Raw genomic sequence first — 25,941 nt, 5'->3', positions numbered from 1 at the left:
ATACCCCCTTTCTTACTTAAAAGATAAAAAGTGTAGGTGTGTCTAAGGCTCAACTGCTCTCTGCCATCATCTGTTCCTAGAAGTGCAAGATATAATTTTATAATTATTGACTAAAGTGAGAAATGATAAATATCTTCCAAAACTTCCACAGATCCATACCTTCCCACTCTGACTCCCACTATTATTAATGTTTTTCCACTGAGGGAAATGGCTGAATATTTAAAATTTCTCATTGTATTCTTAAGTACGTCCTAACTTTTAATGTATGTCGAGCAAGTGAATGACATCTTTTTTGTTACTTTTGAAATTATAGGATTTCTTTTTTGGTTCTCACTGAGGTTTTCATTTCATTTTCAGATAGGCATAAATTCTCAGAAGATAAGTCACACATATTTCATTTTGTTCACTTATCATTAGCCCCTTTCTTTCTCCTTTGTACTCACCGAGTACAGATATATAGGGGATACCAAAAAATGGAGGGCCAAGCATACATGCGTACAATAGAAGGTCACTGCTAAACCCCATTGCACACAAAAATCTAGTCCTTGGGTTGGAATGGTTTTTTAGTTTTGAATTCAGCAGAATAAATACACATAAATTGTCTATCTGAATATTGATTTTAAAAGCGTAACCCCATGCATTAAACATGAATGGAAATACAGATAATTTATTATATCAACTTTATGATGTATGCATGTGTAGCTTTATATCTTCAGAACAAAAAGTATTACATATCATAACAATATTCAATGACATTCCTGTAAGTGGTTTGATAGAATACAATAATACAGAGTAATTAACCTTCAAAATAAAGGTAGTAACAAAACATCAGCAGGAACTAAGAACAGTTAAAAAAAACAAAACCCTACATTCATTTGCCATTTCTGTGACAAAGAAATTAGTCAGCTTAAAAACATTATCCTTCCTGAATCTTTCCATGATGCATTTTACCCAATTTTGCTATTTAAATCAAACCACAACACATCGGAGAAATAAAACAGTTATTTGCTAGCTCTACAGAGCACTTGCCTAATTGTATGGAATATAGCAGAGATAATGAGCTCATTGTGAACTGCGACAGCCATATAGCGTGGCTCATGAAATGCTGATGGGACTGTCCGCACTGCATAGCAGAGATAAACACCCCACAAGAGGAATAAAAATTCAGCTGTGAGAAGAACAACAACAAAGAAAAGAACAATTTTCCATTAGTTTTATAGGTGAATAAAAATGCAAAATTTAAGTGCTTTAGCATGCATTTTGTGTCTATTACAGAAACATAAGTTTAGCTAGAAGTAGATGCATACAAAATGTCATTCACATATGAATACATGTGACATACATTTAAGATTTTATTCAGTGTGTAGACTTTTCAAAGGTACACTTTGGTTTTTGTTTTCTTGCTTTTTTAAAAACAGTGCTTGGTGTCTCAGATTTTTCTTTTGCTAATGCCTGGCTTTTTTCCTGAAACAACTGTAAAATTATTTTCTACATCCCCAACCTGAGTTTAAGATATTCACGGAGCATCTGGGTCATAATGAAGTCATCAAGGCAACAAAGGCTTGTATTGTGTTCATATGTAGCTTCTAGAAATGTAAGGTCTTACCGCATTGAATCTGGTTCAACAACATAAAAATACCCATTGCTAGAAATGTGAGAAAATAGGTTGATAAACATTCAGTGGCATATTTTATAAATGAACCATTATTTCTTCACACATGACAGAAATCCCATCTTTTGTGGGTGGAGTGCTGAAGGCTTCGTAAAATTCATAATCACCTTGTTTGTGGGATCAAGCCAGAAGAGACAAGCATAGTAAAGCGGTTAAGGATAAGGGCTTCAGAATCACATTAGGCTTGATTGGAAATTCTGGCTCTGTCTCTAATTAACTTTGCATAATCTGAGGCAATTTAACGTCTCTGGCCACAGTTTTCTTATTTGGAAAATGAGAATAATAAAAAGTACATATTTCATGAGATTATTTGCTAATGAAACTAAAAAATGGATAAAAAGCACATAATATAGTTACGGACATGGTAGATATCAGATAAGTAAAGGAATACATAAAGACACACATTAAATGGATCTTATTGTTAAACATCTCGTTTGACTTTTTTTTCCAAACTGAACATCACTACTTTAACCCTTTTTGACCAATAATTGCTACCATTCATTTTATCTGTCTTAGCAACATGACCTCACTGTAAGATAGTATCTAAAGATAATATCTAATTAATAAGAATAAAGAAGAAAGCTCTAATTTGGAGAAAATATTTCATCAAATGCATTACCTGGAGGTAACCTACTTACTTATGTACTGAGACACTGACTTCCATTCCCATATGCTAAAGCTGTTTTACCTGCCAACCTTTCAGCCTATTTCTGTCAGTATTTAAACAATAGGTAGTGCCCCAATTATTGAAAATCCCTTAAATAAACACATCTGTCAAGAGATACTCTAAAACCCCGATGTGGTTAGAAGCCAAATAAAAAATAAGGCACACTCCAAGATCTCCATGAGATTTATTCAGTCCCAATTATTCAGTATGTTGGCCACTGGCCATGTGCTATAAATGTTCTTTCCAGCCGAGTTCTACTGGATCAGGAAAAGCAAATCAAGAAATGCTGAGGTCTTCATGTAGAACTTTCCTTCCTAACTCTTGTATTTCTTTTCTTTCTTTCTTTTTTTTTTTAAAGTTTATTCATTTATTTTGAGAGAGAGAGAGAAAAAAAAAGAGAAAGTCCGGGTTGGGGAGGGACCAAAAAGGGAGAGAGAATCCCTAGCAGGCTCTGCATGGTAATCGCAGAGCCTGACATAGGGCATGATCTCACAAACTGAGATAATGACCTGAGCTGAAATCAAGAGGCAGATACTTAACCGACTGAGCCACCCAGTGGCCCCCTAACTTGTATTTCTGTCCATGGTACTGCTATTGCCTCTTTACCCAGGTTGGAAATCTCAGCTGCCTTTCTTTGGTACATTTCTACTTTGAGTTGTTTTTCATAGGGACCGTTCCTCCCAGTGCCTACAGTGACTACCCTTTAAGTGCCTATCATATTGCTCTTTATTTGTTACAGTTATTTTTCAACTGCTCCATCTAAACCTGGCTTCATCCTGTGTTAATTCATTCTTTATTTTCTGAAACTCCACTTTGATCACATCAGGATTTGTCCAAATCCCTGGCACTCCACTTGGGTTAGCTGATTCACATTTCCATTATAAAATTCACTCATACTCACTTTGGACCTTGGAAATAATTCTTGCCCCAAAAGGAAGACTACAAGGGATTCATGCCTGGGCAGACATGTCCTCACATTTAAGCCTTTCTTGCTACCCAGGCTTCATGTTAGTTGCTCACTTTGCTTGGCCTTATTCTTTTGTGCTTGTATATTTCTCACCCCTGATTTATCTAGTTGTTAACCCCTCAGGTCAGGCTTTTGTGAGGTACTGCATGCATCGTCATTCAGATATCTCTAGTGGCTTACTATTATTTTACGAAGGCTTGGTCCTGACATTCCTAGCTCCCTGTGACTTCATGCTATACATCCAACATGACCTTCCAATACTCCCTAGCATGAACTCTGAGCTGGCCCAGGAAGACTCATTGTCCTCTGACCACTTCAAAGATTCTTCTTGCTTCTGAGTCTTTGCTTATGCTATTGCTCACACCAAGAATTTCTTCTCACTCACATTTTCCAATCTTATCCAATTTTTCAATGTCCAATTCAGGCCCCACCTCCATCACAAAGCCGCCTGAATTGATTCTACCTTGCACTGAATTTTCCTTCCTCTAATCTCTTATGGGTTTTAACTATCGATATTGCACAATGCAGAGAATAATGCCACAGGATATATAATTGAGAGAAAATTATTTGTGGAGTCATGTTAATCACTCCCTTCTTTAGCCCCAAATAGTTATGACCTTCAGGAAAAGAAGCAGGTCTTATTTATTTATTTACTTACTTTTTAAATTCAAGTATAATTAACATCCAGGGTTATATAAATTTCAGGTGCGCAATCTAATGATTCAACAAGGAATCGAGGCTTTCAATGATTTTTTCTGCCTTTGCCCACACAGACAGCAACAGTATGGAGCATACATAGATAAGATTCAATAAATATTTGCTGAATTGAAAGAATATAAATGATATCACTTTCATGTTATTAGAGATGTAGACTTTCTGTTACCTTGTCACTCCCTCTATAACACTGCAGGGATTACAGACGTGTAAAGGTCATACCGGCATTATTATTAATAGTGCTAACTGCTGTTTACTGATGGGCCACGACGTGTATGGTAATGTGCTTGCCACTTAGGAATAATGAATCCAGAAATATTGTTAAACAACCACCAGCACAGAAGTATGCTGAAATGGAAGGATTTCCACGTAGCAGAAACTATCTCCTTCTGAAGACACCACCTCCTGCCACTTGTTGCAGTCTTTTTACATAATGTTATCTTGAGGATTAAAAAAAGGAAAACAGGTTAATTAGGGTGCTGTAATGTATAATTATATTTAAAAATAAGAGATAAAATAAGATTCCTCCCAACAGCTAAGCTTAACATTAAAATCATTTCATTAGCAATATCAAACAATATGCTCTGGCTGAAAAACAATTTATTATTCAAAGTACCAATTAAACTAAATGTGATATATAAAAGTTGTGCTTGGGAAAAAAAATCAGTTTCATATAATTAACTTCAAACTAACACTGCAATTAGGAAAGAAAATATGCAGATGTTACCAAATTTTGCAGTGTTATTACGTGGGAGTTGAAATATGTGTTGTGCTTCTGCTTTAGAAAATAATTTCTGCTGTTAAATGATTTTGATGGGAGGCATGAGTACAGTTAGAGAGGGAATTGCATTTATATTCAAAGACCCAAGTGGAGCTTTCAGAAAACTGAGGTATTTTGCTTTTTAATCTATAAGGGATACCAGTTTGAAAGTGAGCTACCATAGCCTTTAAAAAATTTATATATGATAGTGAAAGCGATTTCAAGTTATCTTTCCAAAGGGCTGGGTCAAGCAAAGTGAGAATTAGTATCAGTTCTTTGACACTGAAGACGCCTGGGCTCTGTGATCTCAGAACACCCACGATGGCTGAGAGGAAAACAACTTCAGAGTACAAATGTCTCTCAAGCTGTGGTTCCCTGCTTTGCTGTGCTGCAAAGGCATTTTTGTCTTAGTAACATTTTATGCTTCTTAGCCCCTTTAAGATTATTTTTATGTGGCACAAGTAAATATATAAATGACACATTTAGGTTGAATTTTCCAAGAATTTCTGTTTTTTTAAAGAATTTTTTAAATGCTTATTTATTTTTGAGAGAGAGAGAGAGAGAGAGAGAGCAAGGAAGTATACGCAAGTGGGGGAGGGGCAGAGAAAGAGGGAGAGACAGAATCCCAAGCTCGCTCTGCGCTGTCACCGCAGAGCCTGATGCAGGCTCACGAACCTTGAGATCGTGACCTGAGCCGAAATCAAGAATCAGAAGCTTCATCGACTGAGCCACCCAGGTGCCCCTCTAAGTATTTCTTTTAATGTCCTCCTCTGTTTTCCTCTAAGTCCTTCACTTTCAAAGTTTTCTGGTTTTGTGCATGCAATAACATGGTAGGCAGCACAGAAGTTATCATGAAGTATGAAAACAACTTCAATAATGCTTGAGAGTAACTCAAGTTCCAGTGTTCTAGGCCTCAACTGGCATACGGGAGCCTTGATATTTGGGAGGCTTAGTTGCCTTTTCTTTTTAAAATAAGAACAGTTGCGAGAGTCACAATGCTGAAAACAATGAGGATGATACTCTTGATAGAATTTTAAAGCTAGAAGTGACTTTATTAGACCATGGAGTCTGGGGGTGCTGTTTGGAGTGTGTATGTGGCTGCAAAGATGGGTGGTTGGTGAACTGCTGTGATTCTGCTTGCCTGAAGTCCCTTTATTGAGCTTTGGGACAGAGAGTGAAGCAGTAGAATGTGGGTGCTGCAGTACGTTTCACAAGGAGGACAGTGGAGGCAGGAATGTCTGCTCCCTCCTCGGCTCTCTGGAAACAGTGAGCCACAGGGATGGGCAGCGCTGGGCTGCAGAACATGCCTGTGGAGAAACCTGTTGTATCCCTGTTGCCATCCCTGTGGTCACAGCAAAGTAGGTCCTGGAACACAGGCTCCTTAGTTCCTGACCAGTGTTCTCTAAATGACATCCTTGGGCTGAGATGAGGATGCTCTTACTAACTCTATTCTTTGCTCTATTATTAACAGAGGCATAGACAAAACCTTGGGAAATATTTTTTTTCATCTTATTGAAGAAAACAAATATTTTCCCAAGCAACAATTGTTTGCACTTTAAATAATTAGTATGCTAATTAGGAAAAGCTAGTAATTCCGTTCGGAATTACTTTTTGTCCCCTGAGTCTGACTTTGTAGCTAACATCTGTTGAATGAGCCAGGCACTGTACTAAATGCCTTTTGTACATTATCTACATGTATGAAGGCTTTATTGCAGGCTGGGCAAAATGTTGAATGTCCCAGTTTCAAGCTTGGATCACAGATACTGTGTTGTAATACTAAGGAATACGATTTTTAATCATATGAACTATGTAGTGATTTGATTATTCCTCTCTTACACTCACTGCTAAGGAGTTCTCCAAGGCAAGCACTGCTGTGAATGGTCACACATTTGCAGGTTGGCTTTTCTTTATTGCTTCCTTTCATACATCTCTAGAACTTGGATCAAGTTTTTCACCATCTCTACTGCATCTTGAGTGGGAAAGTTAGAGAAGGCATATATTTCACCCCCTCTGTCTCTGGCACGTACATTTAAAGTTCTTAAGGTTTGATATGGGGTGATAGAAATTTAGTGAAATTTAGAAGCTCCAGAGTCTATGGACACACATTAAAGATCATGAACGTAGGAAGAGCTCATAAAGATAAGATAAGATTGGGGAACTTTCAGGGCACAGGGTCAATGTCACAAGACAGAGGGTCAATGTCAGGACAGCAAGTTGTGTCTTCTAGTAGTGTTTCTTCCATTTCCCTCTCCCTGTCATTTACATGTGTGTTGTTTGAAGAGGGAGCTGCAGTCAGGATTATGTGTTACCTTTAAGAACTACATTTAGAGGCACCTGGGTGGCTCAGTCGGTTAGGCTTCTGCCCTCAGCTCAGGTCATGATCTCATGGTTGGGGGTGGTAGTTCGAGCCCTGTGTCCCCTGTTTCAGGCTCAGAGCCTGGAGCCTGCTTCAGATTCTGTGCCTCCCTCTCTCTCTGCCCCTCCCTGCTTATGCTCTCTCTCTCTCTCTCTCTCTCTCTCAAAAATAAATAAAACATTAAAACAATTTAAAAACTATGTTTAAAATTGTCAACCTTTTTTAAAGACTGACAGCATCGACAATTATTTACCTTTGTTTGGGCTACATCCCTATATTCGCACATACTTTTTTAAGGGCTAGCTTGAGTGGTTTTAGGATGATTGTGTGTGGGGGGGGGCTATATTTCTGTTTATATTCTATCTTTGTGAAAATTATTTTACTTCTTTGAGATGTAGTTTTTTATATGATGTTAAAGGGGAAAGAGTATAAAATAATTTATACCTTAGTTTTATACTTACAGTGCCATTATCTCTTCTGGAAGTTAAAGAAATTAAGTTCCTTGTTCAATTTCTAGCTTATAAAATCTTTTGAAGACAATTTTGCTGAGTTAGGCTTGGCTCAGGACATTACTTGACCACTGAGTGGGAGACTCACATGGTCATTACAAATCTGCCTTTTTCTTGGCCTAAAGGTCTTTTTCTTATTTAATTTATCCCACAGTTTCCACTACTTTGGGGAATGGGTCTCAGTGAGTTGAAACTGAAAAACCCACCAACCTTTCTACTCCTACATATTCTAATCTCAGAGGAAATGGTGGTACCAGGCTCTTCATGATTACTGCAGAGATCGGAATGGGTTGAGCTGTAAGAATACAGGGAAGCTTGCAGTCCATAGGGATTAACAGCTTGTTATTTAAACTGTGATAGTCCTCTCAATACAAGGAAAAGATCTGCCAAAATCTTCTTGACAACTGAGTTTAATCTATAGGATATTCTGTTCAAGCAACTAAAGACAGCCTTTTTTTTTCCTTTTTAATGTTGCTTCCTCCCTTGAAAGTTCCAGGGCTCCCTGGGAGCTGAAACCCCTGAGAAGAAATTATGACCACCACCGATATCTTAGATACTCTTGCTCCCTGGCCTTTAGGAGCTGTCCCAAGAGAATCCCCAGCCCTAACCTCAAATCTCCTAAATTTCCAAAAAGAAAAGTAGCACTGTAAGGATAAAATTAAGATAGAAAATAATTTGTCCTGTTAGCCCTGTAGCATCATATAAGTAAATACTCCTCAAAGATGTAACAGACTTTTCAGAAGACGTGGTATACAGATAAACAAGAAAATACCCCCCACTTCACTCTTTCTAAAAACAGTCAAGCAAGACCCTCCAAAAGCATGTGTGAGTTTCTAGCAATGCAGCCCAAGCCAAGGCAAATAAATTGTCTCTGTGGTCAGGCTTTTATCCTTTGATTGAAAATTAAAAATACATTTTTAAAGTGGTAACAAGTGATGCAGTGTGGATGAAGACATATGGTACATTAGACTAAAAGAAGATGTATGTAAATGAACCTACATCATGAACATTAATCTAAGTCAGATGAAGAGGAAGTCTAATCTATTTTCTCCCACACTCATTAAATGGTGTTTATATCACATTTCACCTGTCATAAGATAGACTAATCTTCTACGGTAATTAAGTATTTACATCCTCAGAAACAGTGATTATTTTAGAATTTCCCTATATAACTCAGTAAGAGAGTTACTGTATTCTTCTTGGTTCCTTCTAAACATTGGCATATGACTAACTAAATGACTGGACACATTGTTTTGTGTGTTTAAGATATCATACTAGGAAGGAAGAGAAAAAGAAGAGGATGTCAGTGAAGAAGAGAGTAAAGATTGTGTTTCCTGTAGTGAAAACATTCCATGTGGAATTCATGGAAATGAATTAGAACTTTTGAACAGTGGAATAATGAATATTGGGACTACTTTAGAACCACCAAATATTTAAAAATTCCCAAATGAAATGGGAACCCAAGCTCAACATGCCTGTTTGATTATTGCTTAGGTTTTTCTCTATGTCTTTCTTTCAAACTTGGTGAATAAAAGATACAGCAAGGGATGCCAAGCTCTAAGAAGTTTCCAAAACCACAAGATACCTCATGCACTGGTGGACTTTTCACAACTATGAAGACATGGACAAAGATCTTAATTTATAAAAGAGTCTTTATCAGGGAATAGTTATTAAATCATATAAATGTGGTTGAGAAGAGTTAAGCCATAACAGTGATATAGAAAGATACAGAGAATAACAGAAGGTAAACAGAAACCTGGATATATTTTTTTTGTATATATTCTTGTGCTTGATTAAGGAAGGCGGCAAAATAGCTTTATTCTCAATTACATCTCTTTTAAATCACATTAGATTATCATCACCTAACTTCTAGAAGAAACCAAGGAAACATTTCAGTGCTTGCCTAGATCTGAACTAAAGCTTGATGCTGAGATTTAGCCATGGAATAGAAGTTCCACATGTCCGTGACATTACCATCTATCGGTCACCCTTTTGCAGCCTTGTTTCTTATAGGTAAGGTATATGTCTGCTCACTTATTCTAATTTGTTTTGGTCATTGGTACTGTTTATCTTCAGTCTATGTTCTGAATGTGTAGTCAGATACTGACTGCTAAGCAATGAAAGAATGAACTCCACTATATCACCACCTCTATTAAATTTATGTATTCCATGGGGTGCCTGGGTGGCTCAGTTGGTTGGGTATCCGACTTCAGCTCAGGTCACCATCTCATGGTTTGTAAGCTCAAGCTCTGCATTGGGCTCTGTGCTGAGAGCTCAATGCCTAGAACCTGCTTCAGATTTTGTGTCTCCCTCTCTCTCTGCCCCTTACCTGCTCGCACTCTGTCTCTCTGTCTCCCTCTCACAAAAATAAATAAACATTAAAAAATTTAAAAATAAAAAAAATTAAAGAAATTATGTATTCCAAACTTGGAAGCCCCATATTGGAGGACTCTGCCTGCCAGCACTAAATCCAGGTGAAAAAGTATGGTCTTCCTTACTCTAGAGGTGACCTTATAAAGATAATTCAGGCATGAGAAGTTAATTCTACTCATGTGTTAGTTTGTACCAACAGATTAGGAAACTCATAGGGTAAAAGAGTTTTAACTTTTTAGCCATGAAAAATTTAGTTGCTATTGTGCAAAATCTTGACGAGGCACAACTAGCAACTTACTAAATAGGGCAAATAGATTTAGAAAAAAAAAAATCTGAGAATCCTACTACCAACATTTTTAGGATATTTATTTGCTGCCTCCATTAATTTAGAACAATGTTTCTCAGTCCCAACTCCCTTATCCTTTACATAGAAGAGTGGAGTAATAAAAATTTTTTATCAATAGCATATCAGTTTTATTCTACTTCAGTATTTGTAAGTGAATTATGTAATGTTTAAAAATATATATAATTTTGTTTTGCCATGCCAAATTTGTACCAATCTCTTATTTTGACTGTTGGACAAGTCAGAGGTAGAATTTTATAAAAAGGGCTCAGGGCTGTCAATTTAGTTTGCATAACTTGCTCAAAAATACCTCCCAAATTTGAACATACCATTAAGGGAATGTGGGGACCATTGTGTAACTGCTGGATTTTTAGCTTTATCATGTTTCCTCACACTGTTCTAATCCTGACCATAGAAAATATTACAAGATAAAGGGAGCTGAGCTCATTCTTTATTCTTTCAGCAAATATTTATCAAGAGCTGACAAATACTTTGTTAGGTGTCAGGGATATAGTGAGAACAATCCAGTTGATGTTGCTGGGGAGTATTATAGCTACCGGGCTGGGAGAGAAAGGAGGGATGGGCAGATGTAAGCATATGAGCTGTAGATAATGTATTGAAACATACTCAGAAAATTCAAAGGGGTGAGTCACAGGATGATAAATAGTATAAGTTTTATAGTATTTTTTATTATCATTATAGATGATCTCCAAAGAGGTATGGCAGCTAGTCTGATCCAGAAGTATTCTGGAACATTCACATTTTGAAATTCATTTTCCACCAGATTAAAAAAAAAATCACTAGGGTTACTGGAGGGGTTGTGAGAGGGGGGGATGAGCTAAATGGGTAAGGAGCACTAAGGAATCTACTCCTGAAATCATTGTTGCACTATATGCTAACTAATTTGGATGTAAGTTAACAAAAATAAAAAATAAAACATAAAATAAATCACTAAAAAGCTCCCAGACTTCTGGGCCTGGAAAACACCCTCACATTGCCCCATGTTCACCTGTCTTTTATAGTTGCAATGTTTACACTTCTATTTTATTTATTTTTGATTTAATTTATCTTCAGTAATCTCTTTGCCCAACGTGGGGCTCAAAATCCCCACCCTGAAATTAAGAGTCACATGCTTTACCGACTGAGCCAGCCAAGTGCCCCACACCTTTATTTGTTTTTCATGAAAGCTGACCTCACATTTTTTTTTTGTATAGGACAAACATGATTATTAAGAATTATAAATAGATATAAATAACAACGGGATTCTGAAAGTCATCATTTTCCCCTTTCTATGTTTTCAAACAAAGAAACTCAAAGAAGAAACTGAGTCTCATAGAGGTTTGGAGATTTCGCAAGCAGTCTCTACACCTGTTTCCTCTGTCTGAAACCCTTGTGGCAGGGAAATCACCTGTCTGAGCAGTTCTGGAGATGCCCTATGCAGTGGGCAAATTCTTTAGATGTATGACCCATATTTCCACCTAGAGTTCTACTTCAGTGGGAAGACTAGTACTGCACTCTTTCAAATGGTTCCCTATTTTGTATTTTTAAAAATTAAATCCTTTTTGACAGGGAAAGCTAACCCAGAATGCATGTTTATAAATATATCAACTATTACTTTCTCTTTTTTGTCTAAATTGACTCCTGACATTGATGTAAGTGTACAGAGCTTCTTGACGAAAATTTTCCACAACCTCCAGGTAAAACCTATCTATTGCTTCTCCACAGCCTGTCCCTTATATAGAAACATTTCCATTTAGGAAATGGAATAATTTAGCTTTCAGTACAGGTTTCCTCTTGGCTGACTGAAGATATAAGAATTTACTCTTGAATAACAGTCTGAGTATAAAAAAAATCTAAGGGCAAACACGCTACTTATAGAAATATATAAAGAGAACTGCAAAGAAGCATCTGCTGCACATTAGAAAACACTAAATTAAAAGAGGTTAAATACAGAATATCTAGTGCTACATGCACTAGAAAGGAAAATCAAAGATGCATGAAAGATAAATAAATGGAACTGCTGTAGGGTAGTGTGAAAAAAAATCACAGCAACCACATGTCGCTGATTTTTTAAGACAGTCCTAATTTCAAATATTTGTTCCTGTTGTGAAACTATGTGTCTTGACTTTCCTTTAGAGAAACGTGTTGCTGGAGTTTTTGAAACTATGGTGTTCCAGTAGTTTGTAGGAACAAAACAATGCCTGAAGATAACAAAACAAACACCACCACCATTTGACTTCCTCTCATCTCATGGTCTCTGCACCCTGTCACTAGTCTTTTATTTTCTGAGACCCTAATGCTACCATTTAACATCTGTGGGAGTACTAGTTTCACTAATGCCTGCCTCTCAAGTCTTGCTACTTTTATCTCACTGCTAAAGCCATGCCCCAGATCTTCCAATCATAATCTCTCCTCTTAGCGTCTCTCTCCTCACCTTCACCGAGACCTGCTTATCATCCAAAGAAATGCATTTCCAGCAGCAGCTATGGATCTGTATTTTTTTCTTGTACTCCCTACCCCGCAGTCCTCAGGAAAGTGAGCGCAGGGTCCTCCTGGCTTTCTGTGTATCCCCTTCTCTGGTGGTATCCAGAATTACTGTCTTTAAAAAATGTCTACTTTTTCCATAGTTTCATCCTTGCTAGCGGAAAAGTTTGCCACCAGGTAAGCTGTCTCTCTGGAGGAAAGCAGAGTCTAGTGGCAGGAAAGTACAATAAAAACAGCCCATGAATCTAAAGAACTATCGCAGAGGGAGCGGTTAAATAGCCTGAGAGAACGCTGTGGTCAGAATGGAATTCTTTTTTTTTTTTTTAAGATTATTTTGAGAAAGAGAGAATGTGCGTGTGTGTACGTGAGTGGGGGAGGGGCAGAGAGAGAGACGGGGAGAGAATACCAAGCAGGGTCCATGCTCAGCACCGAGTCTGATGCAGGGCTATTAAGTCATGACCTGAGGCAAAATCAAGAGTTGGACGCTTAACTGACTGAGCCACCCAGGTGCCCCAGAAGGGAATCTTTTAATGAATGATTTGGGAGGTAGGGGAGTATCAGAAGACAGGAAAGTGATATAAAGTGAGAGAGGTCACTGGAGATAAGGGGGTTAATGTTGGATGAGGGGTTACTTTAGGTGATAAGAAGAAAAAATAAGAATGGATAGAAATACAGGAAGATCTATAGATATGTAGGTAAGATTTGGAAACAACTGATGTCTAATTGCTCCTACTTACTTTTTTCAAGGAGGAGGCATCTAACAGAAAAGAAGTTTGAAGGTACAAAGAGGGAGTACAATATAAGACTTGAAATAATCACTGCAAACAATGTTCTAATGATTGATCAGGGAAACAGTATTATGGAATGCCCAGAACACAGCTGAGATAAGTGACATGTGTTTTAGTATGTTCATCTGATTACTTCTTTGGAGTCAGTAGTTCTACACTTTAGAATAGCATCCAAATTACCTAGAAGGCTTGTGAAACACAGACTGCTGGGCCCCGCTATTCTTTTTTTTTTTTTTTTCAATATATGAAGTTTATTGTCAAATTGGTTTCCATACAACACCCAGTGCTCATCCCAAAAGGTGCCCTCCTTAATACCCATCACCCACTCTCCCCTCCCTCCCACCCCCCATCAACCCTCAGTTTGTTCTCAGTTTTTAAGAGTCTCTTATGCTTTGGCTCTCTCCCACTCTAACCTCTTTTTTTTTCCTTCCCCTCCCCCATGGGTTTCTGTAAGTTTCTCAGGATCCACGTAAGAGTGAAAACATATGGTATCTGTCTTTCTCTGTATGACTTATTTCACTTAGCATCACACTCTCCAGTTCCATCCATGTTGCTACAAAGGGCCATATTTCATTCTTTCTCATTGCCACGTAGTACTCCATCGTGTATATAAACCACAATTTCTTTATCCATTCATCAGCTGATGGACATTTAGGCTCTTTCCATAATTTGGCTATTGTTGAGAGTGCTGCTCTAAACATTGGGGTACAAGTGCCCCTATGCATCAGTACTCCTGTGTCCCTTGGGTAAATTCCTAGCAGTGCTATTGCTGGGTCATAGGGTAGGTCTATTTTTAATTTTTTGAGGAACCTCCACACTGTTTTCCAGAGTGGCTGCACCAATTTGCATTCCCACTGACAGTGCAAGAGGGTTCCTGTTTCTCCACATCCTCTCCAGCATCTATAGTCTCCTGATTTGTTCATTTTTGGGCCCCACTATTCCAGGGTCTGACAAGCAAGTCTGTAAATGGGCCCAAGAATGTGCATTTCTAACAGGTTCCCAGGTGCTGTTGCTGCCATTGGTTTTGAGAGCATACTTTTGAGAGCCACTGCTCTTTCTCCATCTAATGATTAGGTAGAATCAAAACCCCTGAATTTGGTACATCTATATATATCTATATATACCTTTAGGAGATATATCTATATCACCTATATCTATATCTATATCATCTATATCTATATGTATTATTCATAATCTATCTGTGTATATCTATATATGCCTTTAGGAGATATTTATACATATCTCTCTCCTGAAGGCAATCTAGATTGACTTTATGGATTCATCATCACATCACATTCCTGGTTCTCCAAATTCATATAACAGGTTTTCAAGACTCACAATAAACTTACATATCCAGTATTAGTCACAATGTATTCCAACATAATCTTCTTTTCTAGTTGGGCACTTCCTTCATGTTTCATACAATTTCCATCCACCTTCACCATTACTCCTATCAAAGGGAATGTTCTCTGCACCACTTTACAATAACCTAAATATTACTCATGGCTCAAAGAACTTCTCTTTTATGAAGATTCCTGGGTTCTGGTACAGACTGTTGTCCTCCTTTGTTGAACTACTATTGTAACAAGAGTCTTCACCACATAATTTTGTTTTTAATAACTTTTAACAATTTCCATTTATTTATACAAACTAATAGTAAGCTATTTGGTGAGAGGAATAAGGGTTTTATTCATTTTATATCTCCTGCAAAAAGTTCAACACAGTATCAGAGAAATTATAGATACCCAGTGGGTCTTATTTATTGTATGAAAATTTACTTATATATAACAAAGTTTATGGAAAATAAATTACAGATTGCTGTCAGCTATATATTCTTATTCACTCTATATAGACATCAGATATCATAAATATGATTTTCTTTAAAGTGTAAAAGAAATTTTTAAAAGGCCTTGAATACATCTCAAAACCAAGATGTACAAAATACAAAAAAAAGGCTAGGTAAATAGGCCATGCTTTCTGCTTGTTTATTCCCTACAATGATGTATTTTGAGTATTATAAAACAGAAAAGAAATATAGTGCGCTTTTCTTCACAGTAATATGGGGAAATGATTTTTCCTAGTTTGGTTAACTTGGATTGAACAATATAAAATAATGTCAGAGATTTATGTTGAATAGAAATCTTATATCTATATAACTTTTTAAATTTTCATATCCATATGAAAGTCAGAATCAGATTAGTTCTACGCTTTATCTTCTGACATTGATATATACTGATACGGATCTAATTATAATTTTCGATCTCTATTTTGATATTAATCAAAATAATGATGATTGGCTTTACATATTATCAATATAACCATTCTTTTATATACCCACATTGCTTTATTCATACAGATATCAGGCCCAGAAAATTTCTAAAATGTCTTGCCCAGAAAAATATTATTACATTTAAATTATAAACTAAATACATATTTTATTAATTAACTTCTGACAAAATACTAAATGTGAATATTCAACCAACAATCTCCAAGTCTGGGGAGACAGAAAATAGGAATTAAACTCATGTGTTTATTTATTTTTTTTTTAATTTTTTTTTTCAACGTTTATTTTATTTTTGGGACAGAGAGAGACAGAGCATGAACGGGGGAGGGGCAGAGAGAGAGGGAGACACAGAATCGGAAACAGGCTCCAGGCTCTGAGCCATCAGCCCAGAGCCCGACGCGGGGCTCGAACTCACGGACCGCGAGATCGTGACCTGGCTGAAGTCGGACGCTTAACCGACTGCGCCACCCAGGCGCCCCTCATGTGTTTATTTTTTACATCTGCCAAATAAAATTAAGATTTGTCCTGTGGTTTACTGAGGGGAATGACAACAAAATAATAAAAATTCGTTTTCATTATTTTTTGTATCTTTAGAGGCCTAGCTTAAAATAGCCTAATGTTAACAGCAGAAAAATTCCTGCTGATTTCTCTTCCTCATTTTTCAAAAAACCAAGATGCCAGAGAAACCTGTGTTTCTGGCCTAAGCCTTTATGTGATTCTCCCGAGTTCTCTAGTTTCTAAGTCATCAAACTCTCACTAATCCCTAAAAAGCATGGCTTCATTTTTGTGTAATACTGGACCTCCAGAGAATTCCTAATAAACTGTCTGCAGATGAAAGATAGATTAATTAATCATTTTGCAAGGAAAATCTCTACACAAGGAGTACCCTGGATCCTTAGTCTGATATATCACAGGACCAAACCTATATAAAAAATTTCAGCATGTCTCCTTTTTTTTTCCCAACTAAAGAAATAAATCAAGGGAACAGCTACTGTTAATCTAATGGGAATACAGTGAGAAGGTGGAAAATAGAAACTCTCTGTGCAAAGAAGTTGCCTTTATTTGCTGCATTTCTCCTTCCTAATTTCCTCAATTGCATTTTCTCAACAAAACTACAAAGCTACGTAACTATGAAAAAAAGAATGGGAACTCAGAAAAAGTTTGCATTCCACATGTCATTATTGTCCTTTTCATAATATTGCTTTACCAAAACCATATCAGGTGAAATTACTTTCAGTTTGGTAAAGGGGAGTGGTAAGGCTTCTACAGAAGTCTATTTTAATGCCACTGGAAAAAGGACAAGGCAAGCGCACAAACAAGTGACCACATACCAACTGCTGTCATGTAATCCCAGCGCTCAGTGAGGCACATGTTGAAGATGAGGTGATCAGATGTTTGCCCTTGGCCAATAAGTGAAATCTGCCTCTCCAAATTCTGGCAAACAGATGAAGTCCAGCCAACAAGAAACCAAAATACTACCAGGAGCATTACTGCCAGCATCCTCATGACCCGTCCACCAGTCATATACGGAATCCGTTGGGCTGTTCGTGAAAGAAACACTTTCAAAACCCTGGAAAAACAAAACATCAAAATGTGAAGGCAAGCTTAATAGTCAGAAAGTAAAACTCCACAATATTTTATTTTTCTAGGTGAAATTTAAACCCACCCACACCCTACTTATGCAGTTTTAACATGAAAAAACCTCAAAAACATTATTGCTTATATTTTCACTTAATTTCATTCTAGTTTTTTTTTTTTTAATTTTTTTTTTCAACGTTTATTTATTTTTGGGACAGAGAGAGACAGAGCATGAACGGGCGAGGGGCAGAGAGAGAGGGAGACACAGAATCGGAAACAGGCTCCAGGCTCCGAGCCATCAGCCCAGAGCCCGACGCGGGGCTCGAACTCACGGACCGCGAGATCGTGACCTGGCTGAAGTCGGACGCTTAACCGACTGCGCCACCCAGGCGCCCCTCATTCTAGTTTTTAATCTTTCAATAGCAAAACAGATATCCTACATTAGATGCCAGTGAGTCAACAGATTTGCAAAGGATGGAATTCCTTTGAGTATGTATTAATATTTCAAGGAAAATACTCAAGATCTTAAAAAAAAAGATCCATAGGGAAACATTGCTCACACAGGGTTTCTAAGGGCTCAAAAATAGTCCTGGAAGTAAGTAGTTGGGTTTTACAATATTATACTAAGTCAAAAATTTCCTTAAACCAGTTTTTTTTAACAGTAGAATGTTACAAAAGTTATTTTCTGAAAATTATTCTAAATGACCTCTCTCTATAATTATTTCATTACATTACCAAAAATAATAATGAAATAAAAATGAAAACAATGAGAGAGGTATTTAAATAGGGTAACTGAATTAAGATCACCATATTAAAGAAGAGGATTGGGATGGCATATAAGAAATGGATCTGGAGAAACTTAACACAAGACCATGGGGGAGCGGGAGGGGGAAATTTAAAAACAGAGAGGGAGGGAGGCAAACTGTAAGAGACTCTTAAATACAGAGAACAAACTGAGGGTTGACGGGGGGTGGGGGAGAGGGGAAAGTGGGTGATGGGTACTGAGGAGCACACTTGTTGGGATGAGCACTGGGTGTTGAGTGGAAACCAATTTGACAATAAATTTCATATTAAAAAAAACTAAAATACATAAATAAATAAATAAATAAATAAATAAATAATATTTTTTCTATGTATGCAATTCAAATGAATAGCTAGAGTTGAGAACTACTGGGTTAAGTTATATCTAAGAACTATTCCATTTCTAGTTATTGTGTGAAGGCAAAATCCAAAGTTACTGTACAGGTCCTTCCGTTTACCCATTTCTTTAACTTTATCCCCAGAATATTCTTAGCTGATTTTAACTCCCCACTCTCATTCTGAAATTTTATGTCACAAAATTGTGACTTAAAATAAACTACCATGAATGGTTCATGATACTATGGGGGTATCCACAATCAATTTCCAAAAGGCAAAAATAATTTTTTTTTCCCAAATTTCTATTCTGTCCTTCATCTCATTCTTTATAAAATTTTTATGAAGTATTCCTATGAATTCTTCACAAAAATCATTTTAAGTCCAGAAATGAAACATACACACTTAAAATAGCCTAGATGTCTTATACTATTTTTTCTGTCTCTATAGACCTTCAGTAGCTCTTCCAGAATCAACACAATACACCCAGCAAAGAAATTTATTTTTCAGCAGACTTTTATTTATCCTTCTTTCCCCTATATCTTTAACTCCATTGTCCTTCAATGTCCTTCAACTAACACACAGCATGAAGTCATTTAATACTGAATAAAATACCCTCAACTTTGCTGTGGAACAATGTAGCAAGATACGTATAAAAAAGAGTACAGCAGAAGACCTCTTTAACTATTCTCCACTCAACTAGTTTATCAGATTAAGGGTTATTCTCCATTCTCTATGTAAAACATACTGAGTACTGCCCATGTCAGGCTAAATGCTAGCAGCGACACTTAACTTGCTACCTCTGTCTGGTATGCCTCAAACACTTCGACTCCAATCAGTTGAATTGCTACTTGTTAAGAATCAGTTGTATGTGTCCCCAAATCGTGCCCATTGTTATCAATTTATATAATTTAACCAAATTATAAATAAAATAATTACACATGACTGAAACAAAAGGAGACTTATTTGTATAAAATCTGTCTTGAAAGCTTTGGAAAGACTCCATGTAGGTGAATCATTAAATAAGCTGTTAACCTAGGGGAAAGTGAGGAAACTTTAATATATTGGGGTGGTCAAAAAACATAAAAATCTAGAAAGATTCTATGCTCAGAATGCTTTAAAAAAATCTTTAGATTTGTGGTCTTATTTATTTATTATTATTATTTTTAAAATTTATTTATTTTTGACAGAGTCAGAGTGCGAGCATGAGCTGGGGAGGTGCAGAGAGAGACAGGGAGACAGAATCTGAAGTAGGCTCCAGGCTGTCAGCACAGAGCCTGAAGCGGGGCTCGAACTCACAAACTATGACATCATGACCTGGGCCAAAGTTGGATGCTTAACCGACTGAGCCACCCAGGCACCCCCAAGTTGTGCTCTTATCTAAAGAACCAATATTGTGAACAGTAGATAATGTACTACAGTAATTTATGTTAGAAAGAGAACAATGCACTCCAAACGTCAGACCCATAGTCAAATAAGGGGCCTATTTAAAAAACATTGGTAAATGATTATTTGTGTGTTTTAAATTGTAGTCTCTTATACACTTTACTTTAATGCCTTTCAGTTTTAAACAAGTTTATCAATTTATTGACCAGTGACTAATCCCCATAAGAAAGACTTCTACTGTAATTAGCAGATCAAAAAATTCAGAGAACTCTTAGAAATAAGAGAATCTTTTTTTTAAATTAATGTGTTTTGCCAGTTCCAGTCTTATTTTCTGCAGGAGAAACTTGCAGCCACTAGGTACACATAATTGTTTCTGGTCATACCTGGATGAATTCTAAATTTTGAATGACTAGGAGCTTAAAAGAGGAAATCTGGCTCATTTTTATGGTCTTCTATATTTTGGCTAGGCAGAAAAAAAGAGAGAATTGTTCTAATTCTAGACACAATTTGAATTGAAATAGAATTATAATAAATATTTATACAGTGACAATCATATACTGGGTATCATGCTAAGCAACATGGGAAGAATAAGATACAGTTCTAGAAGCTTACAATCTAACTAGAATCAAGTGTAGAAATAACTACCATATAAAACAGCATATATTCTACATTGTATGTACCTAGTAAGTCTAATAACCTAACAGAATAGGTTATATTTGGCCTGGACTTCAATGGATACCAACAGAAATGGAGGAAAGTGGAGAAGATATAAGGAGATATTCTAGCTTGAGAATAACATAACATAACAAAGTACAAAGCAGGAAAAGTAAGTTGCATTTTGCAGAGGAAATCTCTATGATCCCACTTTGATAATCTTTTAATCAATAAATCTGAATTCTAAATTATTAGAAATTTTCATGTTTTCCAGGTGATGTCTTGGGTATTTATTGTATAGTCTGAGAATTCAAGATTATCATAGATCCCATAATCTCATTTCCAGAGAGGAAAAACCAAAGCCAAAGGCTTCATGGGTCTCCTGTTATTAGTTTTATTGGCTTTTGAATACTAGGAAACACACTAACACAATTGTGCACTTCAGTCTTAGCATTTCAGGATATTGGGTTTTGTAAAATGGAAGAAGATGAATTTTTCTAGCATTGTTTTCAAATAAAATGAGAAAATTCTGCCATATCTTTCAAAAACAAGCTCTTGTTAGTTTATATGGGTTCACTCCCTAGATAGCAACTTCTAAAAATGAAATCCTTAGATATGCATTTATATGAAATACAGCTGTAGGAAAAAATACAACAATTAAATTTCTTAGATTACTTTACTATTTTTTTCATAGATAAATCTTTAGGATACCATCTGTTCAGAAGGTTTCACTGTTTCTGAAGGAAAGCAGTAACATATACAAGAAGATTGCAAGAAATTGACAGAGTTTAAAAAGGCATATTTAAAGAATATATTCAGTTCTCATTATTAATAGTAGATAAATTCATGGAAATGATGTAACAATGAAAAGGGCAACCCAGGAATTGGCTGTCACTGGAGTATCTGTCTACTTTTTCACTTCCCACACATTTCTGGTTTGGGCTCATAAAACTCCACTGTCAGGACTTGTACTTCTCCAAGTATCTAATTGATATTTGTACTTTTTTTTTTTTTTTTTTTTTAATTGCTCTCTCTCCAGCTTTCAGCATGGCTAAAGCACTTGGCTTCCATTATGTCACATCCTCTTGATTTTCTTCCTATTCCTCTGTCAGCATCTTTTTAGTTTCTGATACAGATACTGCTTCTCCAGTCTTCCCCTTAAGTGGTAGTGTTTCCCAAGGACCTCCTAAATGTAGCCATCTAGATCTATTTCTTACTTTAAATATTGTACCCAGGGAATTCCATTGACACCCCTGTTTCAGTTATCTACATGCTGGTGAGAACCAAATCCATATCTTCAGTTTAGATCTCTCTCCTGTGCTCAAGATCTTTCTACTCAGTGACCTACTAGACATCAACAGGTCCCCAAATGAAATTATCCCTCTTTCCACTCCTTCTTCCTCTAGCCTGCTTTTCTCCTGTGTTACTTATCTCAATGACTAGTATCACTTAATTGATCGAGGCAGAAACCTAGGAATAAACTTTAATTTGTCTCTGTCACTTACATTCCAGACATGAAATGAGTGATCAAGAATTTAATTTCTACCTCTTCAATATCTTTCAAATCCTTCTCTTCTTCTCCACCTTCACTGCTATACTGGCTCCTGGTCATCAACCTGCTCCTATAGTAGCTTCCTAACTAGTCTACTTACTGGTCTTGCCTACCTTCAATCCACACTCCACACTCCACACTGAAGCCACAATGGTCACTTATGATCATGTTACTCCCTGTTTATAGTGCTTCAGTGGCTTCCCATCCAAATCCTAGCTCCTTAATATGGTAAAAGACCTTTAAATGCCTTTGAATATTGGTTCCCCCTTGTCTCAGCAGCCTTATCTCTCACCACTCTCCCTTTCCTATAGACCTGCAGGTCCCTGTGGACTATATCTGAACCTTTGCCCTCAGTTTTCCTCACTGCCCCCCCCCCCGCCCCATGCCAACACCTAATTTTGCTAATTTCTACCTATTATTTCAAGGTTCAGTTTAGATGTTGCTTGCTCTAGGCCACTGGTTCCCAAACCGGTATCATCAATATCATCTGGAAACTTGTTAGAAATGCAAATGCAGTTATCTACCTGCTCCCAGGTTCATTATAATTTAGTAAACATACATCAATAGGCAATTAAAATACGATGGTTTTGGGGAATAGTATCAGCAAAAATGATGGAATAAAGAACCCACAAGTCCATCCACCCATAAAAACAATGAATAAAGTGGCAAAAACTATTAGAATCAACTTTTTTGGAACCCTGGAAAAGAATCAAAAGCTTATAGCAACCAGGGGGATGCTTAACCAAGAGAAAAACAACTGAATCTGAGTAAAAAGTTTTGTGACATTTTAACATACTGTTCTATCCAGTGTCCTATCTCCCACTCCCAGATCAGTGGTGGACTTGAAGACATCCCCCATTCTCATCACAGGCAACTAGTACTAGGCAAACAAAATACACCTTTTTCTTAAAAAATTGTGGTTGTTCATTTTGACCTTTCTGGTGGCTCTCTGGAGGACTAGTTCAAAAGGCCTGCCTTTATTTTTTTTTAATTCCAGTTATATTAGTTTCAAGTGGACAATATAGTGACTCAAGAAGTCTATACATTACTCAGCATTCAACATGACAAGTGCACTCCTTAATCCCCATTACTATTTCACCCATCTTCCCACCCACATTCTCTCTGGTAACCTTCAGTTTTTTCCCTATAGTTAAGAGTCTGTTTCTTGGTTTATCTCTCTCTCTCTTTGTTTCTTTGCTCATTTATTTTGTTTCTTAAATTCCACATATATGTGAAATCATATGATATTTGTCTGTAATTGACTTATTTTGCTTAGCATTATACTCTTTAGCTGTATCCATGTCATTGTAATTGGCAAGATTTTATTCTTTTTAATGCACACCACATCTTCTTTATCCATTCATCTATCAGTGAACACTTAGTTTGCTTCCATAATTTGGCTATTGTAAATAATGCTGTGATAAATATAGAGTATGTATCCTTTCAATTTGTATTTTTTATTTTTGGGGTAAATACCAGTAGTGTGGTTACTAGATCATAGGGCAGTTCTATTTTTAACTTTTTGAGGAACTGCCATACTGTTTTCCACAGTGGCTGCTACTAGTTTGTATTCCCACCAACAGTGCAAAAGGGTTTCTTTTTCTCCACATCCTCACCAGCATTTGTTGCTTATGTTTTTATTTTTAGCTATTCTGACAGGTGTGAAGTGATATATCTCACTGCAGTTTTGACTTGCATTTTAAAGTCACCCAACTGGGAACCCTCCCAAGGCTGAGGGTCACTTGACTAAAACATTTAAAGGCAAATGGATTGGTTGATGTCACTTGGGGCAAGAGGTAACAGTTAGGACAAACTATTGACTAAACAAAAATGAATGAAGGCTGGGAAAGAGATATGCTGGGCAAAAAGGGCTTTGAAAAGTTCCCAAATATTCCCGGGCATCTAAAAAGCTGAAAAATACTCAGAAAAGACCCAAGAAGGCCCTAAGTTCTCATATCCTGTTGACCCGAGGCTCTGTAGAAGCAGGAAGTCTAAGGCAAAGTGGTAAAGTGCTTGACTGAGTGTTGAAGACATGTCCCAATATACACATACACACACAGTCCATGTGCAAAAAATAAGAAATTTAAAAGAAGTTTTTATTTGTTTCAGATTTTAAGGAAATCTCTGTTAAATAACTAGCTCATCACTAAGTCAACAGAACAGAGACTTCAGTGGTTATACATAACAAAGGATACAGATATTACAGAATTAGCTCAGAAAAGCCAGTAAACAAATAAACAAAAGCAACTACAACAAGAAACAACAGTAAATGCTGGTGAAGATGAAGAATCTGATTCCAGATTTACCACATCATAATATTCAAAATTTCCAGTTTTCAAAAAAAAAAAAAAAGAGAGACATGCAAAGAAACAAGAGTATATGGCCCCTATGAAAAAAAAAATTAATAGAAACTGCCTCTGAGGAAGCCCAGGCATTGTACTTATTAGACAAAGATGTTAACTGTACTAAATATGGTCAAAAAGCCAAAGAAACCATGCACAAAGAACTAAAGAAAGAATGATGTTTCACCAAATAGAGAATATCAATAAATAGAAATAAAAAGAACCAAGAAGAAATTGAAAAGTTGAAAAGTACAATAACTGAAATGAAAAATTCTCTAAAAGGATTTAAATTCTCTAAAAAGATTTGACAATGTAGAAGGAAGAATCGGTATATTTGAATATAGGTCAATTGAAATTGTACAGTATGAGGAGCAGAAATGAAAATAAAATGAAGAAGAATGAATAGAGCCTGAGATACCTGTGGTACACTATTAAGAATATTAGGATTTACATAATGGGAGTTCCAGAAAGAGAAGAGAAACAAGCCAGAAAGAACATTTGAAGAAATAATGACTTAAACTTCTCAAATTTGACAACAGACTTAAATTTACATATTTAAGAAGCTCAAGTAATCAAAGTAGGACATTAAGACACATTATAATCAAACTGCTGAAAGCTAAAATGAAGAGAAAATCTTGAAAGCAACTGGAAAAACGTTACCCATTACATACAAGGGATTCTTAATAAGATTAAGATCTAATCTCTTATCAGAAACTATGGAGGCCAGAGGGCAGTGGGATAACATATTAAAAATGCTAAAAGAATGCTTGCTTCAGCAGCACATATACTAAAAAAAAATGCTAAAAGAAAAAACAAACCTGTCAACAAAGAATTCTATTATCTGGCAAAACTGTCTTTCAAAAATGAAGGAAAAATTAAGACATTTCCAAATAAATAAAATGGAAAGAGTTTACCATTAGTAGATCTGCTCTAAAAGAAATATTAAAGGAAGGGGCATCTGGGTGACTCAGTTAAGCATCTGACTCTTGATTCTGACTCAGGTCATGATCTCATGGTTCATGAGTTCCAGCCTTGCATCGACTCTGTGCAGACAGTGAGGAACCTGCTCAGGATTCTCTTTCTCCCTTTCTCTCTGCCCTTTCCCCACTTGTGCATGTTCTCTACCTCTCTCTCTCTCTCTCTCTCTCTCTCAATAAATAAATAAACATTAAAAAAAAGAAATATTAAAGGAAGTCCTCTAGGCTGAAATAAAAGACACTAGGCAGTAACTGAAATGCACATGAAATAATGAAGAACATTGGTAAAGGTAACTATAGAAATAAATCTAAAGGTAAGTATTAATGTATTTTTGGCTTATAACTATTCTTTTTTTCTTATATAATTTAACAGGCAACTGTATAGAGTTATAAGTATAAAT

The 25,941-nt window shown here is 36.5% G+C and overlaps 1 protein-coding gene across 1 annotated transcript in view; it reads right to left on the bottom strand.

Moving 5' to 3' along the window:
- The window catches only part of GPR158 (G protein-coupled receptor 158), a 425,314-nt gene that overhangs the window by 11,045 nt on the left and 388,328 nt on the right, over positions 1 to 25,941 (bottom strand). Inside the window, 2 exon segments of the mRNA XM_030322366.1 lie at positions 1,030 to 1,168; positions 17,249 to 17,487. Coding sequence (XP_030178226.1) covers positions 1,030 to 1,168; positions 17,249 to 17,487 — 378 coding nt within the window.

The sequence above is a fragment of the Lynx canadensis genome, chromosome B4, assembly GCF_007474595.2.
Source record: "Lynx canadensis isolate LIC74 chromosome B4, mLynCan4.pri.v2, whole genome shotgun sequence".
In the NCBI taxonomy this organism is placed as follows: domain Eukaryota; kingdom Metazoa; phylum Chordata; class Mammalia; order Carnivora; family Felidae; genus Lynx; species Lynx canadensis.
Note: the sequence above shows the minus strand (reverse complement) of the source record. Positions and strands in the feature narration are given on the sequence as shown.